At 38.9% G+C, this 17,287-nt stretch overlaps 1 protein-coding gene across 1 annotated transcript in view; it reads right to left on the reverse strand.

Moving 5' to 3' along the window:
* CCNI (cyclin I) overlaps positions 1–17,287 on the reverse strand; it is a 38,729-nt gene that overhangs the window by 20,824 nt on the left and 618 nt on the right. Inside the window, exon 2 of the mRNA XM_019962976.2 lies at positions 10,714–10,870. Within this exon, the coding sequence (XP_019818535.1) occupies positions 10,714–10,827 (114 nt within the window). The 5' untranslated portion in view covers positions 10,828–10,870. The remainder of the gene's footprint in view (positions 1–10,713; positions 10,871–17,287) is intronic.

A 17,287-nucleotide genomic window follows, 5' to 3' on the forward strand; every position in this document is an offset into this window, starting at 1 on the left:
GCCTCTACAATTTCTCATGATGTTCAGCAACCAATCAAAAATAACCAGGCATGACAAGACAAAGAACCAAGTAATCAAAAACAAGGGAGAAAAAAAAGGGGGACAACAAAGATCTTGGTCTTTGCATTATCAGAAAAGGACTTGATACACAGAGAGGAAGGAAGACAGATGAGAAGATGAAAATGTTCACTAAAGAAATGAAATCTATAAAAAATCCAAAAGGGAAATTTTAGAACTGAGACATGTAACAACTCAAATTAAGAACCTAATATGAAATCTAACAACAAACTCAGTAAGAGTAGACAGCGATGCTTTATAGCGCTAAATGAATTAAAAAAGAAAACATTTCTCTTGAGATAAAGCATCTATATCTCAAGATAAAGAACAGAAAACTATACAAAAAAAGTAAAAATAATGGAAAAAGAGCAAAACTTAAAAAAAAAAAAAAGAATGTACAATAGGGAAAAATCAACAGAACTGAAAGACTGACAGACCTCTAAAAAGAGTGATCAAGAAAAACCACATGCCAACTAAGGAATAAAAAAGGGAATGTTAAAGAGAGAATACTCTGAATAACTTTATACAAATAATTTGAAACTTTAGATGAAATGAATTCCTTAAAAAACACAATTCACCAAAACTGAGACAACATTTAAATGAAGACCCGATTAGCCTCATACTTACCAAAGATATTAATTAGTAAATGTTTTACCCACAAATAAATCTCTAGGCCCCAGGGGCTTTGAAGTGAAACCATCCAACATTTAAGAAAGAAATAGTATCAATTTAAACAAATGGAGAGCACTGGGGGGAAAAAAGCAGGAATAATTCCCAACTCATTTTACAAAGCCAGCATAACTTTATCATGAAAATCTAATAAAGGCATTACAAACCAATCTTACCCATGACCTTAGATGGAAGACTCCTAGCCAAAATGTTAATAAAATCCAATGATGTATAAAAATTCAACACTTATTCATAAAAAAAACTCCAAGCAAACTAAGGCAGAGAAAGGAATTTCTTAGTCTGATAAAGATTAAAAAATATATAGCAACTAGTAGAGTTAATGGTAAAACATTGAAAGCTTTCTCCTCAAATGGAGACTTCAGCAGTATTCTGGAAACCCTAGCTAATTCTGACAAACAGGAAAAAAAGAAAGTTGTAAGGACTGGAAAGAACGAAATAAAACCACGATTATTCACATTTGACATGACAGAGTATACTAGACAGAAAATCCTAGAGACTCTGCAAACTACTAAGTTAGTTAATTTAGTACGGTCTATATAAAAATCCACCAGCATACAGAAGCAAGCACATAAAAAATTTAAAATGATACCATTTGTAATAGCCTCAACAAGTCTCAAATACCCAGGAATAAACCTAAACTATCAAACATTATTAAAAGAAACTGAAGACCATCTTTAAAGAAAAATGGAGAAATACTCTATGTTCATGGATTAGAAGACTCATAAACATGTTCATTCTTCCCCAAATCAATCTACAGATTCAGTAAAACCAAAACCCCACAATTTTTTTGTTTTTTGAAAACTGGCAAGTGTATTAAAAGTATTGATACATACAGAAGAGCAAAGGGCTTTAAACAGCCAAGACAACTGTTAAGGAAAAAAAAAAAAAGTATATGCCACCAAAGACATTATTATGCTACAATAACTGAGGCAGTGTGGTATTTAAGAGAAGTGAAGAGATCAATGAAGAGAGGCAAGAAACTGACCCACAAATGTATTTACTCATATACAGCAGTCACGTCATTAATAACAAAAATACATTATGGAGCAGTGGCACAAACTGTATTTCTAATCAATAGTACTGGTTTTCCAAATGGAGAAAAATTATTTTTGACTCCTACTTCACATCATATCACAAAGGGAAAAAAAAATTTACTACTTTGGGTGAGGCAAACATTTCTTTAAAAGGACTAAGCAAAAAGGAAAAAATTTCTGATATTTGGTCATTAAAAATTAAGATCTTCTATTTATCAAAAGTCAACATATACAGAGCTGAAGATATGTATAATACACAGAGCCTGCAAAACAAAAAACTTCTAACAATTTAAAAAGGAAATCAACAGAACCCAGGTGAAAGATGTGAACACACATTTCACCAAAAAAGATAGTCAATGGCCAATTAGCACATGAAAAGCTGAATTTCATTAGCTACCCAGGAAATGCAAAATAAAACCCAATGTGACACTATTAACACACGAGAGAATAATTAAAATGAAAAAGACAGACAATATCAAGGTTCACAAGGATGCAGGGCAACCTGGGACTTTCATACTCTGCTGTAAGAGTAAAAAGAAAAAATTGGGGTGTAAAAGTGGTATAACGACTGGGGTAAGTAATACAATTGGTGGTATCTGCTAAACCTGAGAATACACATATTCTAGGTTCTAGCATTTCCACTTCTAAGAACATACTCAACAGCAATGTACAAGTATGTTCACCAAAAGACATACACAAAAAGACTCTAATGACCATCAATAGAAGAATGGATAAATGAATCCCTATGATGAGATGTTACAACAAAAAAAATAAAATAAATAATAATGCTGAGCAAAGCAGCCCAGGACATATTTTATTATTCCATATATAAATATAATTCAAAACAAAGAAAGACTAATCTCTGATATATATAGGCTAATGTTTCTTTGTGGGGAAAAGATAGATGATGGTAAATATAAGACATAAGAAGAGCTTCTGAAGGTGCTGGTAATGTGGTTAGTGTCATTTTGTGAAAATTTATGAGTTGTACACTCTATGATCTATATATACTTTAAGAAAACTGTTTACTTAAGGAAAAGAAAAAAACCAACCTAGGGGCAAAACAGATGTATTTATTTACCAAATCTACAGATGGTTCAAAAATGACAAAGTTAATATATTAGAGCCAGACATCCTGCAATGTGAAGTCAAGTGGGCCTTAGGAAGCATCACTACGAACAAAGCTAGTGGAGGTGATGGAATTCCAGTTGAGCTATTTCAAATCCTAAAAAATGATGCTGTGAAAGTGCTGCACTCAATATGCCAGCAAATTTGGAAAACTCAGCAGTGGCCACAGGACTAGAAAAGGTCAGTTTTCATTCCAATCCCTAAGAAAGGCAATGCTAAAGAATGCTCAAGCTACTGCACAATTGCACTCATCTCACACGCTAGCAAAGTAATGCTCAAAATTCTCCAAGCCAGGATATAACAATACGTGAACCATAAACTTCCAGATATTCAAGCTGGTTTTAGATAAAGGCAGAGGAACCAGAGATCAAATTGCCAATATCTGCTGGATCATCGAAAAAGCAAGAGTTCCAGAAAAACATCTATTTCTGCTTTATTGACTATGCCAAAGCCTTTGACTGTTATTGTGGATCACAATAAACTGTGGAAAATTCTGAAAGAGATGGGAATACCAGACCACCTGACCTGCCTCTTGAGAAACCTATATGTAGGTAAGGGAGCAACAGTTAGAACTGGACATGGAACAACAGACTGGCTCCAAATAGGAAAAGGGGTATGTCAGGGCTGTTTATTGTCACCGTGCTTATTTAACTTATATGCAGAGTACATCATGAGAAACGCTGGGCTGGAGGAAGCACAAACTGGAATCAAGACTGCGGGAGAAATATCAATAACCTCAGATATGCAGATGATACCACCCTTATGGCAGAAAATGAAGAAGAACTAAAGAGCCTCTTGATGAAAGTGAAAGAGAAGAGTGAAAAAGTTGGCTTAAAGCTCAACATTCAGAAACAAAGATCATGGCATCTGGTCCTATCACTTCATGGCAAATAGATGGAGAAACAGTGGAAATAGTGGCAGACTTTATTTTTTTGGGCTCCAAAATCACTGCAGATGGTGATTGCAGCCATGAAATTAAAAGACGCTTACTCCTTGGAAAAAAAATTATGACCAACCTAGACAGCATATTCAAAAGCAGAGACATGACTTTGCCAACAAAAGTCCATCTAGTCAAGGCTATGGGTTTTTCAGTAGTCATGTATGGATGTGAGAGTTGGACTATAAAGAAAGCTGAGCACCGAAGAATTGATGCTTTTGAAGTGTGGTGTTGGAGAAGACTCTTCAGAGTCCTTTGGACTGCAAGGAGATCCAACCAGTCCATCGTAAAGGAAATCAGTCCTGAATGTGCATTGGAAGGACTGATGTTGAAGCTGAAACTCCAATACTTTGGCCACCCGATGGGAAGAGCTGACTCATTTGAAAAGACTGATGCTGGGAAAGATTGAGGGCAGGAGGAGAAGGGGATGACAGAGGATGAGATGGTTGGATGGCATCACCAACTCAATAGTTATGAGTTTGAGTAAACTCGAGTTGGTGATGGACAGGGAGGCTTGGCGTACTGCAGTTCATGGGGTCGCAAAGAGTCGGACACGACTGAGCGATTGAACTGAACTGAATATATTAGATGATGATGTTGTTTAGTCACTAAGTCGTGTCCGACTCTTTGTGACCCCTAGGACTGTAGCCCACCAGGCTCCTCTGTCCATGAGATTCCCCAGGCAAGAATACTGGAGTGGGTTGCCATTTCCTTCTCCAGGGATCCACACTGCAGGTGGATTCTTTACTGCTGAGCCACCAGAGAAGCTCCAATATATTAGGTAATAATTTTAAAGCTAGAAAAATAGGCCAGCATCAATTTATCAACAGATAAACGTCAACAATTTAAAATTTTAAGAATAAATATGAAACAGTGCATCTAAGTCAAAAACTTAAAAAGTACATCCAGGATAAGGGAAATTCTACTTAAAAGCAGAGAAACAAAACAGAAAAGGTTTTAAAAACAAGTTCAGTATAATAAGCCAACAACAAGACATTACTGCCAAAACAATTTCTTTTTTTTAATTTAGGGCTATACTAATGAAATTATCAAGCCAAGATAATGTGAGGTAATAGTTTCATTCCACTGCTTATTAATGAGCACAACTTGAATATCAATGATTTAAGAAACATGGTAAAAAGAGTGTATGCAGAGAGGAAGAAAGTAGATGGTAAAAAGGGGAAACCTTGTCAAGTGAAAAATGGTTCAAGAACAAAGGATATATAATTGGAAGAGAGGACTTTTCAAGCTTAAAAGGATTATAAGTAGACAAAAGAGAACAAACTTATCCTGTACTGCTTCAGTGTACAGAATTAGAACCAACAGATAGCCAACTGAAAGAAGCAGTTTTCAGATTCAATTCAGGAAAAAATCGCCAATAACTGGTAGAGCTTTTCTACGGTGGAATAGACAAAGTAGAGGATCATTTATCAGAGATGTCAAAAAAATTTTTTTATTATGTGATTAGACCGAATCAGTATTTCCCAGACCTAACACATATTAACAAAGTGAAGTTAAAGCTGCTCAGTCATGTCCGACTCTTTGCAACCCCACGGGCTACACAGTCCATGGAATTCTCCAGGCCAGAATACTGGAGTGGACAGCCTTTCCCTTCTCCAGGGGATCTTCCCAACCTAGGGATTGAATCCAGCCTCCCACATTGCAGGCGGATTCTTTACCAGCTGAGCCACAAGGGAAGCCCAAGAATACTGGAGTGGGTAGCCTATCCCTTCTCCAGTGGATCTTCCCTACCCAGGAATCAAACTGGGGTCTCCTGGCAGGCGGATTGTTTACCAACTGAGCTATAACAAAACTATGATGTTTTTTACAATACAAATTCCCATAGTTGCCACCCAAGTCCAGTAGTCTGGGAGAGGAATCTGCAGGACACCTCCTGGTGATTCTCATACACCGAGGAGCCCAGTGATTCAAGATCCTACATTTGGAAACACAAAATTAGATGGCCTTTAAGGATCCTTAGATTTTCAAAATTCTAATGAAAATCATTTTTATATAAACAGTCTGAGGCAGATTTATCTTTGTATCTATTAAAAAAAAGTATGTCTGAAAGTACATGTCACTTTAACCAGTCTTCAGTTTTTTCCCCTGAATTTGTAACAAAATTTTTGTGTACTTGAAAGTACTATTAATATATAAAAGAACTTCTCTAGCCTGAATGAATTATAAAAAAATGATAATAAACGTTCATTTAACAAACATTTACTGTGAGCCAATTATATGCCAGTAAACTAAAGTCATCGAAAAAGCAAGAGAGTTCCAGAAAAACATCTATTTCTGCTTTATTGACTATGCCAAAGCCTTTGACTGTGTGGATCACAATGAACTGTGGAAAATTCTGAAAGAGATGGGAATACCAGACCACCTGACCTGCCTCTTGAGAAACCTATATGCAGGTCAGGAAGCAACAGTTAGAACTGGACATGGAACAACAGACTGGTTCCAAATAGGAAAAGGAGTACGTCAAGGCTGTATATTGTCACCCTGCTTATTTAACTAATATGCAGAGTACATCATGAGAAACGCTGGGCTGGGAGAAGCACAAGCTGGAATCAAGACTGCGGGAGAAATATCAATAATCTCAGATATGCAGATGACCCCAGCCTTATGGCAGAAAGTGAGGAAGAACTAAAAAGCCTCTTGATGAAAGTGAAAGAGGAGAGTGAAAAAGTTGGCTTAAAGCTCAACATTCAGAAAACGAAGATCATGCCATCTGGTCCCATCACTTCATGGCAAATAGATGGGGAAACAGTGGAAACAGTGTCAGACTTTATTTTGGGGGGCTCCAAAATCACTGCAGATGGTGACTACAGCCATGAAATTAAAAGACGCTTACTCCTTGGAAGGAAAGTTATGTCTAACCTAGATAGCATATTCAAAAGCAGAGACATTACTTTGCCAACAAAGGTCCGTCTAGTCAAGGCTATGGTTTTTCCTGTGGTCATGTATGGATGTGAGAGTTGGACTGTGAAGAAGGCTGAGCGCCAAAGAATTGATGGTTTTGAACTGTGGTGTTGGAGAAGACTCTTGAGAGTCCCTTGGACTGCAAGGAGATCCAACCAGTCCATCTAAAGGAGATTGGGTCCTGGGTGTTCTTTGGAAGGAATGATGCTAAAGCTGAAACTCCAGTACTTTGGCCACCTCATGCGAAGAGTTGACTCATTGGAGAAGACTCTGATGCTGGGAAGGATTGGCGGCAGGACGAGAAGGGACAAACAGAGGATGAGATGGCTGGATGGCATCACCGACTTGACGGACGTGAGTTTGAGTGAACTCTGGGAGTTGGTGATGGACAGGGAGGCCTGGTGTGCTGCGATTCATGGGGTCGCAAAGAGTCGGACACAACTGAGCAACTGAACTGAAACTTAAGTCAAATCATCAGGAAATTATAATAGTGTGTGCTATCATATGTGAAGAACAGAGTGTTGTAGAAGCAAACTGAAGGGAAGTGATAGATGTGTAATATATTCTTGCGTGACCACTCTACTCTGTCCTAAACTGTAAGACAGGAGATGAAAATTTTAAGAAAATGACCTTGTAGTAGTGTTTAGGTGAAAGTAGAGGTGGGGAGAAGAAAACTAGAGGAGAAAAAGCTTAAAAATATTTTATTTTTCCGCTTTAACCAGCACCAAAAAAAAAAAAAAAGCCCCAAAATAAAAAAATTGGTTTAGAGACAAGACTATTTCTCTTACACAAAGAGTGAAAAAGGAGGGAAATCACAGTTAGAAGAAACTGTGAAAAGGGAAGTAGAAAACCAGTCCCTGAGAGTTGCAGAAGAAAATAAAAGAATTAGAACAGGTAAGTGTCCTTGAGGTTCTTCTGTCAAGCAGCTTAAGCCCCTATAGCTCTTCACTCCCATCTCTATCTTATTTCCTATCACCATCAGACTAAGCCCACATACATTTTACAGGAACTAAGTAGAGCTTCTAGGATTGCCTGGTAGCTCAGATGGTGAAGAATCTGCCTGCAAGGCTGGAAACCCAGGTTCAATTTCTGGATTGGGAATATCCCCTGGGGAAGGGAATCGCAACCCACTCCGGCATTCTTGCCTAGAGAATCTGTGGATTGAGGTGCCTGGAGGGCTACAGTCCATGGAATCACAAAGAGTCAGACACGACTGAGTGACTAACACTAAGTAGGGCTTCTACTTGGCATTACCAAAGGCAAAACCTTAAAAAGATCCGTCTTAGAAGTTCTGATCCTGTTCTGTTCTCTGGTATTACACATTAATAATATCTGTTAAAATAGCTATAAAAATAGGTCAGAATAAGTGACAATATAGCAATATACTATCATCTTGATAGAAATCACCTTCAAAGACCATGTTATAAAAGTTTATCATGCATGCTGGTTGCATGCTGACTTGAGATAATAGGAGAAAAAAATGGTTTTAAAAGCAGATGTAATAAAGCTTTGAGGCTTATTAGAATGTCAGAACATAAGAGCAGAAATTTCTGTTTTTCTCACAGTTGTATCCCCAATGCTAGAACAGTGCTCAGAATATCACACTTAAACATTTACTGAATGACTGAATCATACAAGCATATAAAAATAAAAAGTATAATGGGAAGAAAACTGCCTCAAGTTCAAAATTATAACTCTACTACTTACTATTTGAAATCCTGAGCAATTTGGGACTACTGCCTTTTTCAAAGGATCAAGTGTGTGCGATCTTATGGACTCTATAAGGGAAGCCCTCAAAGGATCAAGTAAGATATTAAATGTATTTGATAACACATGCAAATGGTCCTAGTATAAAAGGCTTTCAGATTAACTAATTTTCCAATTCCCTAAACAACAATTAAGTAACACTAAAAGCAAAACATGTATTTCTTCAGCTTGTGGGAAAGAAGATAAAAGTAGGCTGGAATTAGAAAAAGCACATAGACATCAATAACCTATGGTGTGGTGGTTTAGCACTACGTCATGTCCGACTCTTATGACTCCATGGACTGCAACCCACTAGGCTGCTCTGTCCATGGAATTCTCCAGGCAAGAATACTGGAGTGGGTTGCCATTTCCTATTCCAGGGGATAGAAATTCTTCCCAACCCAGGGATTGAACCCAAGTCTCCTGCATTGCAGGGGGGATTCTTCACTGTTAAGCTACCAGGGAAGCTTAGATACTGTCATTTGCTTACACATACTGAAAATTAATTCGCCATATTCTTTATCCCAAGCACAAAGCTAGGTACTAGGGATAAATGATGTGTTCAGTTCAGTTCAGTTCAGTTGCTCAGTCGTGTCCGACCCTTTGTGACCCCATGAATCGCAGCACACCAGGCCTCCCTGTCCATCACCAACTCCCAGAGTTCACTCAAACTCACGTCCATCGAGTCAGTGATGCCATCCAGCCATCTCATGCTCTGTCGTCCCCTTCTCCTCCTGCCCCCAATCCCTCCCAGCATCAGAGTCTTTTCCAATGAGTCAACTCTTTGCATGAGGTGGCCAGAGTACTGGAGTTTCAGCCTTAGCATCATTCCTTCCAAAGAAATCCCAGGGCTGATCTCCTTCAGAATGGACTGGTTGGATCTCCTTGCAGTCCAAGGGACTCTCAAGAGTCTTCTCCAACACCACAGTTCAAAACCATCAATTCTTTGGCGCTCAGCCTTCTTCACAGTCCAACTCTCACATCCATACATGACCACAGGAAAAACCATAGCCTTGACTAGACAGACCTTTGTTGGCAAAGTAATGTCTCTGCTTTTGAATATGCTATCTAGGTTAGACATAACTTTCCTTCCAAGGAGTAAGCGTCTTTTAATTTCATGGCTGTAGTCACCATCTGCAGTGATTTTGGAGCCCCCCAAAATAAAGTCTGACACTGTTTCCACTGTTTCCCCATCTATTTGCCATGAAGTGATGGGACTGGATGCCATGATCTTCATTTTCTGAATGTTGAGTTTTAAGCCAAGTTTTTCACTCTCATGTTATACCAGTAAATTTTGGAGAGTAGACATATTCACAGCTATTTGTTAAAAAAAATAAAAACTCTAATTATATGAAATTTCTAAGAGAAAAGGCATATCTTCAGTTCAGTCACTCAGTCGTGTCCGACTCTTTGCAACCCCATGAATCACAGCACGCCAGGCCTCCCTGTCCATCACCAACTCCCTGAGTTCACCCAAACTCATGTCCATCGAGTCGGTGATGCCATCCAGCCATCTCATCCTCTGTCATCCCCTTCTCCTCCTGCCCCCAATCCCTCCCAGCATCAGGGTCTTTTCCAATGAGTCAACCCTTCGCATGAGGTGGCCAAGATATTGGAGTTTCAGCTTCAGCATCAGTTCTTCCAATGAACACCCAGGACTGATCTCCTTTAGGATGGACTGGTTGGATCTCCTTGCAGTCCAAGGGATTCTCAAGAGCCTTCTCCAACACCACAGTTCAAAAGTATCAATTCTTCAGTGCTCAGCAAAAGGCATATAGCCAACAGTAATTAAGAGGTAAGCTGGTGATTATCTTTCTAGAAGTTTTCAACACTGACACGACCTTAGTAGGTTATGTAATTCTCTACTAATATTTATGAAGGAAAAAGTTTTTGATCACTAAAGATAAGGATGTGATTATGTTCAGCCTCTAAGGTGAGCTATGTACCTAGAAATAAAGAAGGCCTCCTACTCTAAGTATTGTGCTACAAGGAAAGGGAAGGGACATACTTATATTCCTAAAGGTGTAACCCAGATAAAACAAAAAAGCAAACAGTTCATTTTTTCTCATATAAAGAATATCTTTATGTATTATATACATATTTATATACATATTTCTCCAATTCAGTGTCAAGATACTGTTACACATAATAGTGGTAATAAAAGCCACCTATCTAGAGTGAAGAGAGAGAAATCTTTACCTGATTTGTAGGTATTTTCGGCACATTCACTTTCCACATCTGGGCTTCCCTAGAGATTGCCTTTTCCAATAGGAAAGACAATCTCTGGTTTTCCAAAGGCCCTGGAAACTTCATGATATCCTATGGATCTGCCTGCCACCCAGCTTGATGTAGCTACCTATAAAAGCAAATATAAAACAATGTTCTATATTTAATTACACATATATAGTAAGTGTAGCATTGTATAAATATGTTGGTACTTATTAAGCAATTCATAAAATAAAAATGTTATGAGGCAATATAGGATTTTACAACTCTTTAAAATACCATATATTAAAATGTTTACAATAATCATCAGTTATCTAAAACATTCTCCCTTTAAATCTGAAGTTCAGTTATAGAGAGACAAAAACATGACCATATAATTGACAGAATCTTTGGACTTTGATCAAAACATCAATGTGTCAAAACTAAGTCATAGGCTTTTTAAACTAGAAATTTTTAGAACTGTCCCAAATATTCCTGTTTAAAATCTAATCAGATAAGGGCTAAACAGTCTCTTCATTAAAAAAAAAAAAAAAAAACAAAAACCATTTCCACTTAGTATGAAACTATCCCCTTAAGTATGAAACCATCCTGAACTGTGCTTCCCAATAGAGTATCCACTAGCTACACAAGTAGCTATTAAAATCAGAAATGAATAAAGTTAAAATTCCTCGGTCACACTAGCCATATTTCAAGTACTAAACAGCTGCATGTGGACAGTGAATATTGCACTGGACAGTACGGCAAAGGAACATTTCTATCAAGGCAGTAATTTCTACTTGACAATGCCAATCTAGAAAGCCCAACAGTAAGGTAACTGGCACTAGTGGTAAAGAATCCACCTGCCAATGCAGGAGACATAGAGATATGGGTTTGATCCGTGGGTTCGGAAGATCCCCTGGAGGAGGAAATGGCAACCCACTCCAGTATTCTTGCCTGGAGAATCCCATGGATAGAGGGGCCTGGCAGGCCCCAGTCCATAGGGCTGCAAAGAGTCGGTCACAGCTGAAGTGACTTAGCATGCAAGGTAACTGGCACTCTAAAATGAGCAAGTCTAAAAAGCAAAGTCTAGATCAGCGCAAAGCATCTGAGAGTCTGAGAGATGTTTCTACATTAAAGTTAAAAAAAAAAAAAAAGGAAACCACAGAGATTTAACTGTATGTAGAAAACTGGAGACACTGTGGAAGGATGTGAAAAAAACGTAATTAGATTTGATGAAAGTTAACTGCCAAAGAATTGATGCTTTCGAATTATGGTGCCAGAGAAGACTCTTGAGAGTCCCCTGGACAGCAAAGAGATCAAACCAGTCAATCCTAAAGAAAATCAACCCTGAACATTCATTGGAAGGACTGATACTGAATCTCCAATACTTTGGCCACCTGATGTGAAGAGCCGATTCACTGAAAGAGACCCTGATGCTGGGAAAGAATGAGGCTAGGAGAAGAAGGGGGTGGGGGCAACAAAGGATGAAATGGTTGGATGGCATCACCAACTCAATGGACATGTATGTGCATGCATGCTCAGATTCTGCAACCCTATGGACTGTAGCCAGCCAGGTTCCTCTGACCATAGGATTCTCCAGGCAAGAATTCTGGAGTGGGTTGCCATTTCCTATTCCAAGGGATCTTTCTGACCCAGGGGTAGACCTGCATCTCTGGAGTCTCCTGCACTGGCAGATAGATTTTTTGGGCAAACTCCCGCTGATAGTGAAGGACAGGGAAGACTGGCATGCTGCAGTCCATGGGGCTGCAAAAAGTTGGACACAACTTAGTGACTGAACAACAACAAAGCAACTAAAAAAGGTTATTAAATTCAGAAAAAGAGATTATGCAAGAAAGTAAATATAAGAAAATATAATAAGAAAAGCTATGAAAACCTGGACAGCATATTAAAAAGCAGAGCCATTACTTTGCCAACAAAGGTCCGTATAGTCAAAGCTATGGTTTTTCCAGTAGTTATATATGGATGTGAGAGATGGACCATAAAGAAAGCTGAAAGTCAAAGAATTGATGCTTTTGAACTGTGGCGCTGGAGAAGACTCTTGAGAGTCCCATGGACTGCAAGATCAAACCAGTCAATCCTAAAAGAAATCAGTTCTGAATATTCATTGGAAGGACTATGTTGAAGCTGAAGTTCCAATACTTCAGCCACCTGATGTGAAGAGCTGACTAATTAGAAAAGACCCTGATGCTGGGAAAGATTAAAGGCAGGAGTAGAAGAGGACGAAACAGGATGAGATGGTTGGATGGCATCAATGACGACTCAATGGACACGAGCTTTAGCAAGCTCCAGAAACTGGTGATCGACAGGGAAGCCTGGCGTGCTACAGTACATGGGGTTGTAAAGTCAGACACGAGTGAGCAACTGAACTGAACTGAAAAATAATAATATACCACAATATTTACAAAGCAATAATAATGAAAATACTGAATAGAGATTTCAACACAAACACTGTGATAAAACTACACTGGTAGGATGAGGGAGCTAGAAGGCAGAAAGAGAGCCTCATCTTTATATTTCAGAAGAAAACATAAATAATATCTAAAACTCAAACATCAAAAAACAGCAGTAGTTATTTGAAAGTACGGTTTTTAAATAACAAGAGAAAAAGCTAAGAGTAGTTAACCTCTATGGAATGAGAAAACCTCTAGGAAATGAGGAGAGAAGAGAGTGGGGAAGTCAAGCAGCAGGGGAATGCTGTTTTTCATTGAAGACCTCGAATAACTATTCCATTTTATCAACTACGTACCTGTATTACCTATTTGCTTCAGATTCCAGGGATTCTTTAAAAAAATGTTTTAATGTCTAGTTTTAACAAAGTCCCTAATTTTTTATAAAAATTAAAATTTGAAAAAACAAAATATACAAGCCTAATCTTCAATTTCTGTGTTCCCTCTGCCCCAACTCTAGCTAATATCCTCTTCCCTATGAATCACCCCACATATTTCACTAACTTACTGCTTAACCTACTGCAAACTACCTCTGGTTAACAGGACAGTGATTTTGTTTTTGCTTCTTTAAACTTCTGGATTTTTGCAAATTTTTTATACCAAGCATGAAGCGCTTTTTTAAGAAACAAGTTAAGTAACTTAGTGGAAAATAGAAACTATCCTGAAAGACTATCCTGAAAGATCCATCTAAAAGGTAATTTCTTCCAAGAACTATCTTCCCTATAAATTCCTTTGCAATCATATCCATCAATATCATGTTTTCGTAACCCACTGGGCCCACAGCAGCATCCTGATGAAACAGAAATAGAATCAAAGGCTCATTTCAGCCCTTGGGGCCAAAACCAAAAAACTATAACCAAAACAAACCCAAGTCTGATCTCTTTCAAAGATCAAGCCTTCAAATGTTTGAAGGCTGTTATCGTGCTCATCAGTTCATCCTCTGCAGAAATGAAAAACTATTCAAGAGTTCCTCATGTGACATGATTTTAGCTCTTCAAAATTAGCACCAATTTAATTATTAATGCCCTCTAAGATCACTAGCTACTTTTTTTAAAGAAACTATTGAATTACTGAGACAAAATTTATGCTCAGCTAAAACTCTTAAGACTTTCTAAGGTACACTCTTAGGCAAACTTCTCTACCTCCCCGCCTCATTGTGCTGGGGGCTTTTGGTGCCTTTTTTGGGGTTGGGGGAGGACATTACATCTTTGTTCAGGACTTTAAATGCATTCTTTCTTTAAACAAAGTCATCTTGTCAAATTCCATTTACTGTTATACTCTGCTGAGATGTTCTGAGATTCCAATTTTGTTGCCTTGGTACTTTTCTCAAATTCTCCACAATCTGAGATAAACAGACTCACTATAATTTCATTTAAAGTAAACATAAATATCAACCTCAGAAACACGAGTGTAAACTAGATAATCACCTGTCAAGAGGTTATTTAGAAGAAATACCTATACTGGATACAGACTCAACTCTTGAGGTTCTAAGACTTCTTCTAAACCTAATTTTAATCAGTAATTAATTATCTCTTGTCAAAACTTATTTCATTCCTTTAGGTACTCTCACCAGGGTGGCTCACTAGGATCTGCCAGCTTTCTAAAATTAGTAAGACAAAAATAAAATAAAATAAAATTAGTAAGACAAACTAAAGAAAACCCCATGCCCAAATAGCTTCACTGGTGAATTCTACCAAACATTTACAAAAACATTAAGACAAATTCTTCATAAACTCTTCCAAAAAATAAAGAGGAGGAGCCCTTCTCAACTCATTTTATAAGGCCAGTTATGATCCTGCTACCAAAACCAAAGACTACAGTAGGAAAACTGTAGGCCAATATATATCTTTTTTAAATACAGAGGCAGAATTCATCAACAAAATACTAGCAATCTGTATCTGAAAACATAAAAAGTGGATTACACACCATAACCAAGTGGGATTTAGCCCAGGAATGCAAAGTTGGTTTAACATTCAGAAATCAATGTAACACGCCACGAAGTGAAGTGAAAGTCGCTCAGTCCTGTCTGACTCTTTGCAACCCCATGGACTATACAGTCCATGGAATTCTGCCACTGGAGTGGGCTGCCTTTCCATTCTCCAGGGGATATTCCCAACCCAGGGATTGAACCCAGGTCTCCTGTGTTGCAGGTGGATTCTTTACCAGCTGAGCCACAAGGGAAGCCCTACACCGTATCAACAGAAAAAACAAAACACAACAGGGAAACATAACAAAGATGTCATATTTCCTTAAACTTCAAAAAAATGGGATATAAATAATACAAGCATGGAGAACATCCGTAGGGATGTTCCAGATTTTCCAACCTACAGAAAAGTGAAACTGCAGTATCTGATCTGGCTATTGCAGATAAGATATAAACTCAATATCTGTATCCTGTAGAGAGAGGGTCACTTTTGGGTCAACTGATATAATGAGAATTCCAACAGATATGACAAAAGTAAAAGTATCAATGTTAAGTTTACTGAAGTGGATAACTTTACTGTGATAACTGATTACCTGTAGGATGGTCTCTCCTATTAACCTTGATGGCAAACACTCTCCAGAGTTCAGCACTGTGCTAAATAAATAATAGTAATAGTTTACACTTATTAAGTGCTTAGCTAAAAAATAGTTAAGTGCTTATCACTTGGCCAGGTATTGTTCAAAATACTGCCATATTAACTCCTCAAACTCAAAGAACGGTATTAGTTTGGTGGTGGGAGTTTAGTCACCAAGTTGTGCCCAACTCTTTCAACTCCATGGGCTTGCTGTTCTCCAGGGGATGTTCTGGACCCAGGGATCAAACCCACGTCTCCTGCAGTGCAGGCAGATCCTTTACGGACTGAGCTACCAGGAAAGCACATTATTAAGTTTGTATTTTTATTAAGCCTCTTTTAAAGACGAAGAAACATGCACAGAAAGGTGAATACTTTTCACCTTTGATTGTGGCATACAATCAGAATAAAACACGTACACACCGTTAAGCTTCCAATCTTAACCAAGAAACATTTGAGAGTTCTATTCTAAACTAGTATGTCACACTGCCATGAAAACTCAATTAACTCAGTTTAACTGCAAACCATCCAAGTGCACCTTCCCCAAACACGCTGATTCTACTGGTCTGCTCTTCATCAGTATTTAGAAACTTCTAGTTCAGAAGCTAGGAATTTCTCATGTCTGGTCCCAGACTAGCAAATCTGAATCCTGTCCATTCTTCCTTGTCTGTTCCCTTCTACTTTGTCTGCCACAAATGACCTGGAAAAGCTAGAAGCAGATAACACTGACTGTACAGCACAGTCAGACTGTCTAGGATGGAATTCTGGCCACCGTGTCCTGGCTGTCATCTAGTAGGAAAAATTAATTTTATGGAGCCTCAGTTTCCCTCATTTGTAAAATGTTTCTGACCCACCTACCCCTGTTAAGATTCAGTAAGTTCCAAACCACTTAGAACCATGCTTGTCCAATAGTAAGCCTCAACAAGTGTTACTATTAACATCATGTCACACTGCTGTTGTTCAAACGCTGAGTGGCTCCCACCGACAGAATAAAAGTTGAATACTTTTGACATTCAAAGATCTCCAGTCTAATGCCATCCTACTTCCGGAAAGATACTCTTCCACTACTTTGCTATCTAATTCGCAACTCCTACCCAAACGATCTGCAGTGGAATCACTAGCTCGGCAGAGGGCCTTCCGCCCTCTTCAACTTTTCGGTCTTCTTATCTGCCCTTAGGGTGCAAACTCTAAGCTCAGCTCCTTCGCCAGATCTCCCCACCACCCAAAACCAAGGGTAACGTTCCTCTCCCCCGCCTTTCCGTAGGTTCTCCCCATCATCTGCCCCCTCCACCCCGCCCCGCCCCGCCCCGTCCCGTCCCGTCCCCGGCACCGCCTGCTTTGCAAAGTGAACGATCTTCCCCCGGGCCCCTTGAGGTCTAGGGTTGGGGGTGTGTCCCCTTCTTTGTGTATCCCCCGGGCTCGCGGAGCCTAGAACGCGCACTAGGAGGGCGATTTGCTGCAGCTACAAAAAAAGTTACGCGCTGACGGAAAAAATTGGCCCGAAAGGGAACCCAGCGGAGCTGTTTCCAAACTGGGCAGGTGCCG

Source organism: Bos indicus, chromosome 6 (assembly GCF_029378745.1).
Source record: "Bos indicus isolate NIAB-ARS_2022 breed Sahiwal x Tharparkar chromosome 6, NIAB-ARS_B.indTharparkar_mat_pri_1.0, whole genome shotgun sequence".
NCBI classification, from domain to species: domain Eukaryota; kingdom Metazoa; phylum Chordata; class Mammalia; order Artiodactyla; family Bovidae; genus Bos; species Bos indicus.